The sequence below is a fragment of the Chinchilla lanigera genome, unplaced genomic scaffold (genome assembly GCF_000276665.1).
Source record: "Chinchilla lanigera isolate Chin_1 unplaced genomic scaffold, ChiLan1.0 scaffold00032, whole genome shotgun sequence".
In the NCBI taxonomy this organism is placed as follows: domain Eukaryota; kingdom Metazoa; phylum Chordata; class Mammalia; order Rodentia; family Chinchillidae; genus Chinchilla; species Chinchilla lanigera.
This window is the reverse complement of record NW_004955433.1, coordinates 13,170,359-13,179,107: the sequence shown is the minus strand read 5'-3', so window position 1 is coordinate 13,179,107 and position 8,749 is coordinate 13,170,359. Positions and strand designations below refer to the sequence as shown.

General features: G+C 50.5%; 1 protein-coding gene across 3 annotated transcripts in view; it reads right to left on the bottom strand.

Moving 5' to 3' along the window:
• Positions 1-8,122, bottom strand: part of Slc6a2 (solute carrier family 6 (neurotransmitter transporter), member 2) — a 45,285-nt gene extending 37,163 nt beyond the window's left edge. The window contains exons 1-2 of one of the 3 annotated variants that reach the window (XM_005388321.2): positions 7,513-8,122; positions 6,697-7,023 (exon numbers count right to left, since the gene is read on the bottom strand). In XM_005388321.2, coding sequence (XP_005388378.1) covers positions 6,697-7,023; positions 7,513-7,726 — 541 coding nt within the window. In that variant the 5' untranslated portion in view covers positions 7,727-8,122. Of the gene's footprint in view, positions 1-3,921; positions 3,994-6,696; positions 7,024-7,512 lie in introns of those variants that run through there. The other 2 variants (XM_005388320.2, XM_005388322.2) reach the window with 2 other exon arrangements.
• Between the last annotated feature and the right edge of the window lie 627 nt (positions 8,123-8,749).

The following is an 8,749-nucleotide window of genomic DNA, read 5'->3' as shown; positions in this document are numbered from 1 at the left end:
CAGGCGCTTTGCCGCTGAGCTAAATCCCCAGCCCCCCACATGTACTTTCTTAATGCCTGAGCCACTTCCTCCTTTGTAAATCAAGACAATAATACCTGAGCAGCTGATTTGGTGTGATACTTGGAGATAACAGAGGTGAGGAGCCAGACACTTGTTGAATGCTCCGCAGCTGGGAATTGTGCCCTGTCACAGCCCACAGCACTGATGGGACACACCTTTGTCAACTGGAGACAGCAAGTAAAGGCTCTCTGTGTGACTGACAGTAGCCAGACCCTTTGCAGGGCACAGCCATGCACACCAGCCAGAGGCTTAGCAGTCTAGGTCTTGAGACAATTCTTTGGACCCCGTATATCCCCATGCCAAGTAAGGCCAGCTACCCTCTCCCTTCTATCCAAACAAGAATGCTGATGACAAGCAAGAGCACAGCAGAGACCCCAGACCATTCCTAAAGGGGCTCCCCTAGAGCTGTGCCGAGCCCCCCTCAAGAATGAAGGACCTATTCCACTAGTATCAAGGAGCGCTCAGCCTTTAGCTACAAGTCCCTAGGGAGTCATCTTCACTGAAGACAGCCCCCTCACACAAGGCCACATCCCTTCCTACAGCAGCTAGTATCCAACGCCTCATCACACCAGGGCGTAAAGTCCCAGCCCCTCACCTCAACTCCCAACAAGTCAGAGAGCTCATCTGAGCTTCAAAACCTCCTGTGGGGTTGGCTGAGACTGCCCCACTGTCCATCCTCCCCCTCTGGCCAGTGCTGCTGGCTTTGCTTCCCTATATCTCCCCTGCAGCTACACTTGCTGCTTCCTATCTAGTCTCCTCTCTCTCACATATGTGGAGAGCAAAACATTTGAGTCTTCCCTAACAAAATTGTTTATGCCTTCAGCATCAGGTGTAGGGTCCTCCCAGAGGGTTTGCCCTTCATAGCTGGGTTGCCATGACCCTTTCTGCAGGAAGACTCTCTGTTCCTATAATAGACCAAGCCCAGATCATTCATGTTTAGCAACACAGAGACCTTCTTCTAGGGATAGGATGGCTGAGCCATGTAGAACCTGCTCTATCCTTCTGCCCCAGGATGATCTCCTTGGGGCCCTTGATGACTACTAAGGGCCCTGTTAGCTGGCTTCAGGTCCCTATAACTTCGGCCCAAATGGTGTCTTTGCTATTTCCCTGGACTTCAGTGATTAGCCAGGAACATCTGCATAAACCATCTACACTGCACAAATTCCTAGTGTCATAAGAAGAAATTCTACACAAAATGATGAAAACTGGCCCTTCCGGTCTAAAGAAGAAGAATCACTCCTCCTTCATCTTCCCCTTCACCTTTATCACCTCCTAACCAACCCCTTGCCTTAGACTTGAGACCTAGAAACAGGCTCAGAAAAGAAACATACCCAGTCCCCAGCAGATGAAACCCAGCTAATCTAATGAGAAGAATGGGGTGCAATTCAGGGAAACTGGTGCTGGGGCTACATCTTCTGAGCAATTTTAGGTTCCCAGCTCCCTTCTGGTCTCTTTAAAAGGAACAAGTCATGTGCCTGGAGGGTTCAGAGCTATGTGGTGAAGAAGAATGTGATCAACAAAGAGCAGAATAGAACCTCATCTCCCTCATTTGGAACATAAAGTGGCATTAACATTTAGGATATCTCCAGTAGACGACGAGCTCTCTAAAGGCAAGAATTGTCTGTTGCTCATCTCTATATTCCCGGCATATGGTAATAATTTAGTACGTAATTTTGGGCTAAATAAACAGATTCCAGAAGTGAGTTACATAGAAAATATAGCTAAAGAAAGCCCCAGGGTTGTGTAGTTCAGGCTAGCCTTGAACTTTTGGTGATCCTCCTGTGTCAGCCTCCCAGAGGCTAGTATTACAGGCCTGCACCACCACCTCCAGCTTTGTTCTGTGTTTTAGTCCTTGCTGAGGCAGTTGAGTCTAGACCCACAGGACAGAATGCAATGTTTTTCTCTAAGAAATCATTTTTTGTTGGGGCTTTCATTAGCTGTGTCCTCTCCAGATCTTTTGGCCAATAGACCTATTTCAGTCAATAGGCCAAATCATGCTGGTGACCCCAGACTGAGGTCCTAGATACGTTCCTCATCATTCCTACAAAGGATTGCACAAACTCACCAGCTGGAGCATGCCACCAGCTGGCCAGCTCATTGTACATCTAAATTGAACAATCAATGTCGGCTCTGCAAGCTCCAGGGTGAAAGACCCACCAGACAGCATATAAAGGTACTGAGTTGTGGAACCCCAGTTTTGTGTACCAGGCACCACCTCAATCCCAGGTACTTTGGCCAAAATACTTCCTAAGAACCTATGACCCTGAGCCTGTTTGAAGAAGGATGGGAAGTCAACATCTCATGAGACCCATAGGACTACTTGCAGGATTGTGAATCTCACTTTGCAGGCGAGAAATCCACAGCGAGACAGGGTTAGGCTGTCTGCATGTGAAACAAAGTTCAGCTCTTGTTTCCTGAATCACTGTGCCATGCTCAGGCCTCAGACTTACGCAGGACATTTCAGCCTTATTAACCTTCATCAAGTTCTTCTCGGGATAAATTCTCCTCCCTCGAAAATCAGGATATCATCCCACTTCTAGATTTAGCATGTAGTCAGTGTCATCAAACAAAAATGAAAGAAGAGCATGAAAATTTATCGAGCTCCCATTATGTTACACCATTTCAAGCACTTTGCACATATTATCTGGTGTAATCATACACTATAGGAAGGTGCTGTGGTTATTTCCCTTTCTGTACAAGGAAACTGAAGTTCAGATCGAGAGGGCATGCAACTTGTCCAAGGACACATTTCTAGCAAATGTCAGAGTTGGATTCAAATCCACATCCCTTCAAGGCTAAAAGCTGTATAAGTCACCACAAGGTACAGTTTAGAGCAGTCAGCGTGTTTCCAAAAGAAGGAGGAGGCAAAGGAGGAGGAAGAGGAGGAGAAGGAGAGAGAGGAAGAGGAGGAGAAGAGGAAGAAGTTACATGCAGAGCATAATTCACAGTGACTTCTTGCCTTGCAGGGAACCAGACGTGCTCACCCAGCCCATTTGCCTGCTTCTCTTCAGGGACCAGCAAAGACCAACATCACAGGTTCAGAGGGAAAATACCATGCTGGAAAAAGTCCCCACTGCCTGAACTGCCTGCCCGTGGGAACTAGGTACTTGAGAAAGTTCTGAACAAAGCACTGAAATTTCTGAGAGTGGCTGTGCCCTTCCACAGATTGTCATCCTAACATGGTCTTCAGGAAGATGTTCAGACAGGTTGCTCGTTCCCAGTAATTCATTCAGAAAATATTAGCCAGAGGTCTAAACAATTGGCACCTGGATCATTTCAGAACAGCTCCCAGTCTGGGCCAGCACAAATGCTCAGACTTGGAGAGTTTCTGTTAAGGTTGGTATCAGGAGAGCACACAGGCTGGGGACTGATACAGAACAGGGTCGTTAAGACCTGGCTTGGGTATAGCCCTAAGCCGGGGCATCAGAGACAAATTAATTTGCAGAGTCATCTAAGATCATGTCCCTCTCTATGAGGGAATCTGAGGCTCAGAGAGGGACTCTGTAATGCCTGAGGTCACAGTAGCTGATCTGGGATTTAAACTCAAGTCTTGGGGCTACTTTCACAATTGCAGGACTTCCAGGCTACCCATTTGGCTATCTCTGAGACTGACTTAGGAATTACAGAATGAGAACTGATTCACAAGGAATAGCTGGGAGGGTTCAGATCAAGCCAGCTAAACATCACTGCAGGGGTGATCGGTAAGTTAGAATAGGAGCTGCTGCATACTCTGAGATTGGGGGCTGCCCTGCTCCCCCATGCTAATTTCAGACATGCTAACCAGAAATAGCAATTCATCAGTATAGCATCCTTATGCTTTAGCCTAGCATTCAAATCCAATGCAGCGCAGCCTCAACTTACCTCTCCACCCTTATCTTTCTTGTCTTGCCCTTCAGGCAACCTGAACTCCCACTCTGAGATGACAATTCATGCATTCCAGGCCCCAAAGCACTGCCTGAGTACTGCCTCCCCTCCCAAGGCTGCCCGTGCCCTTCCAGTCCTGAGCAGCTGAACTCCAATCACAGCCAACCTCCCCTCAGTGTTTCCTAAGCCCCCGCAAACCTTCACAGCACTTACTACCTCTCCCCTCCTACTAGCATCCTAATGATGCTAATGAAGACAATAACCAGATTTCCTAAGCCATACTCCATGCCAGGCTCTGTATGGGCATGAACACATTTGGTCCTCAACCATGATCTGAACTGAGCCCCGTTATTTCCATGTGACAAATGAGGAAACTGAGGCTTAAGGAGTTGCTCAGAGGCACACAGCAAGAAAGTGGAACACAGAATTCCACAGCCAAGACTTCTGACATCTAGGGTGCCAGGTACCCTACACACATGCTGCTTCACTTTACTAATTCCCATTGTATTTCTAGTGTTCTTTCTGAATACAGCAGTAAAACCACTCCATGAATCTAGTTAGACAATAGAAAAGTTTATTAACACCTTCTACCAAATTCCTAGGTACTCCTAACTTAGGAATTAGAAATACAGGGATGAAAAAGATAGAGTCTCTGCCTTCAATGTAACCCAGCCTGTTTGGGAGACATGCACAAAAAGACAAATTACTGAACAACTGAGGATGAGCCACCACAAAACCAGCAAGCCTAGGAGAGGAAGTGATCAGTCAGCCTTCCCTTAAAACTGGAACTTCTGACAAATTTGCTCCATTTTGTCCCCTAAGCACCAGTCTCTCCCATGCACAGCAAGTGTTCTACAGCTCTAGTGGTGATGGCCACATGAACACAGTGTCCGTGAAAGCCCTAGAATATCTATCTAGTTCATGTGTCAAATTGGCCATCTGGGGTGCTTTTAGTTTCAACAAACAGATAGAACAATGGGAAGGACTTGTCCCAGCATGACAATGAGGACCTTTGGTGATTAAAGCTCCTGGCAGGCAGAAGTGTTGGTTCATACATCTAGGTGACCCCTACAGAGCTGAGCGTTATGCTTCACACTGAGTGGACCTAGATAAATATTGCTGATTAATGATAGTGACTTCAGCTGACTAGGGCCAGGCAGTCTCAGACGGTCACTGAGGACATGGGAGTGGCGTGTCCTAAGGTTTCTCAATCTGTCATTCATTCATCATCTTCCTGCCTACTAAAAATATAGCGAACATGTGTTTTCTCCTGCTTTGAGCCCCCAAAACCAGATTGCACAAATCTCCCCAAAAACCTCTGAGAAGCTATGGCCCTCAAATGTGGAAAATTTCCCCTCTTGGTGCTATTTCCCTTTCCTCACGTTTCTGCCTATCCTTGACCGTCCTAGGGCCAGACACAAGTGCTGAGCTCCCAGAATATCAAGGGCCCCCAGGGATCAAATCATGGCCCCAACTTCTCCTGAAGTTCAGGTGTGCTGTCCCAGATGCCTTGTCTGACAGTTGCAGACTTATCTCAGGAGATGGCAGAGGAGACCATAGATATAAACTCTCATCTGCCAACTCCAACCTAGTGCTTGCTCCCTCAGAAGGAGAACCATATACTTCCACATACAGCATCCTTTGCTCAGAGCCACCTGCTCTGTCCACCCCCTTTGTCTATTCCAAAGTAAGTGTCCGGAGTATGTCTGAAAGCAAGAGCCCTGTGGGCCAAGGTCAAGAGTTTCCCCTGTCCTCATCTCTAAACTCTCACCCTCCCTACCACTGACCTCGCTCAAGTCCTGAGCCATCACCACCATCAGGCAGGGTGCCCCAGTGAACAGAGAGGTTTCCAGAACTGGCTCAGTTTCTTCCTCTGGAAGGTCTTTCATGGGGCTCTCTGCAGGGGTATCCTTACTTTATCATAGAAAAAGTGGCAAAACTAGGATGATCTGGGCATTTCAGGGGCAGATAACCCTGACTTTTGAGCTGCTTACCTGGGGATCTGCCTTATCCTGACCTTGGGGCTCAGGTGACCTGGAGGCTATTATTCCAGTTTAGGTGGATAATCTGACCACCCGAGGAAGGCCAGGAGACTGTTCCACTGTATCCTCCAGACCCTCTGTCACTTCACCCTGCCATGTGGCCAGAGGCTTCACCTAATCACCCAAGTCTTCTGCCCCAAGGAGCAGGCCAGCTCTTGGCATCTACTGACCCATCCCTGCCTACACTGTGTATGCTGATTCCTGAGCCAAAACTGCTGCCCTTTGGAGAGTGGCATTCTCTCCAACACTGGCCTCTCTTAGTGTGTGTCTGTCCCAAAGGCTTCTCTAGCTAATTTCAGGGAGCCCAAGTGCTTGATCATCTCCTGGCTCGGGGTCCCTGCTCCTGGACTCAGAATGCTGGATTTAGGGTCACTTTGCCTCTGTTTGTCACATCCTCTACAGTGCTGGTGCCCCTTCAAGAGCTCTCCATAGCTCCACCTCCACTGCCGGGGACCATCAAAGATCAGAGTTCCTCAACCAAAGAGGTGCCCCAGAGTCTATCCTTCCACCCATGCACCTATCCCTGTCCAAGGTCCTGTCTCAATTTCTCGCTTCACCAAGAACTCCAACCTTTCTTTCTCTATGAGGCCTGTTTGATTCCTTCCGGAGCTCCAGTCTTGCCCCCTTGCCTCCTTCTTGTTCTCCCATGTGTCCTTGCTTCCCTTCCAGCCCAGCGTTATACGACAGGTGGCTTCCCAAGTCCAAAGCCTCATCCTGACCCCACACTCACCGCCACCGTTCTTGTAACAGAGGTAGGGGAAGCGCCACACGTTGGCCAGGTCCACCGCGAAGCCGACCACCGACAGCAGGAAGTCGATCTTCTTGCCCCAGGTCTCTCGAGGCTGCGCGTCCAGGTCCCGGGGAGCTAGGAGGCACTGGACGCCGTTGTGCTCCTTCACTACCAGCAGCTCCGCAGTTTTGCATCCCCGAGAGGGTTGCGAGGAGTCCGGGTCCGCCCCGCTGTTCTCGGGTTGCACCTGCGGGTTCATCCGCGCCAGAAGAATGGGTGCGGCCGGCGAAAGGGACTTCATGTGTACTGCGGGGTCACGTCGAAGCTCTGCTTGTAGAAAAGGAAGAGGTTGTCACCAAGGGCTCCTGCCTGCCTGCGCCAACTTTGACCACCCAGGAGCACTAGGGGCATTGGAGTCCGTGTGCGCTGAGCAGACCCAGAGTTACCAGAAAGGGGGCGCGTCTGTCGGAAAAATGTAGAAAGGTTGTGACGCGACAGACTGGGGCAGAACTCGGAATGGAGACGCCCCTGAGCGCCTTGTGGGTCTGGCTGAAGACCCCGCGGCGCTCGCTACAGTTCACCAGCGCTCTGCAGCCCCTAAACGTCTGGGTCTGGGCTCCCGGAGCTGAAGTTTTCCAGGACAGTGAGAGGACCCAATAAAGCCCGAGTGCCGCCAGGGGCCCCAGCGCGGGTGTGCGCCCTCCGACAGCCAGGCACTCACAAGTCTACACTTCAGCTTACAGGCACTCACTCCTCTTGAGGTTCGGCCGGGTCCTCCCCGCCCACCTAGCTGGGTCCCGCGACACTGACACTCACGTGTCCTGCAGCTGGGGGATCCGGGTGCAGGACGCTGGCGGTGGGATGTGACCGGGCTGGGCTCAGCCGCGTGGCACTGGGGCACTGTTGGAGGAGCGTCGGAGGCGCTGGGCAGCTGGCCGACCGGACGGACGCGGGCTGGCTCTTCTGGCCGCACCGGGTGGGAGCCGGGCTGGTAATGTAGCCTGTGCCCCAGGTAACGCGCCGATTGCATTAACCCAGCTCCCAGCCCGCTCGGTCTGGAGCCTGTTAGCGCTAATGGAGACTGACAGCGCAGCCGGGGATGGGCAGGGGCGGGGGCGCGGCGCGGGCTCCCGGGCGGCTGGGCCAGGCTCCCAGGGACTCCGGGGACCCGGGGGGCCCGGGTGCTTACTTTTTCTATCTCTCCTCGAGTAGCACCCACAGCTCCTAAAGTCACCAGGCTCTGACTTCTGACCAAAGGAAGAGAGCCACAGATTCTCGAAACTAGGATCCGAGTCCCATCAGAAAGAGACTGCAAAAGGGACTACAGAAGCAGCGACCCAGGAGCACCAGAGCTGTCATCTGCTGCCATCAGGCTACTTAAGCTACCTAATCAGAGTCTGTGAACAAAATGGGAATGTTCTGCTGGGTGCCCAGGACTGTGAACTGGTGCCCCTCCCCAAGCCACTGGGCAGTTATTGTCTGTTTTGTTTTGTTTTTCTGGTTCGAGATGCTGAAAGGTCACAGCCCAGTATTTCCTTCCCGGGTCTCTGTTTCCAGCGGCTAATAGAACTTTTGAGATTGTGACCCTGTCCTATGAGGCTGAGAATTGATCGTTCACTTGTTTCTTCACTCATTTGTTTTCACATCCACCTCATACGTGGAGGACTGGGGTCTAGAGTCCCATGAGTGGACAAAACCTCAGATATTCCCGACAACATCATTTTCACTCAGCTAGGGAAGATGGGGAAAACAGGAAACATAAAATACACACTATATGATAGATGAGGAAGTAATCTCTGCCATGAGAAAGTAAAGCATGGCAAGGGATGAGGGGGTGGGGTTTCAGTTTGAATAAGGGGTGAAAGAATTTGAAATGGTAACATTTCCATACATAAAAGCCTGAGTCACTTGGACCTGGTGGTTGTTAGCTGGCTGGTTGCCTTATCCACTAATTAATTTACCCATCCATTAGGGAGAGTCTGATCACTGCTGTGTGCTGGTATAGAGCCACCAGTGAAGCTAGGGAGGTGGTGCCTGCCACCCAGGAGCAGCC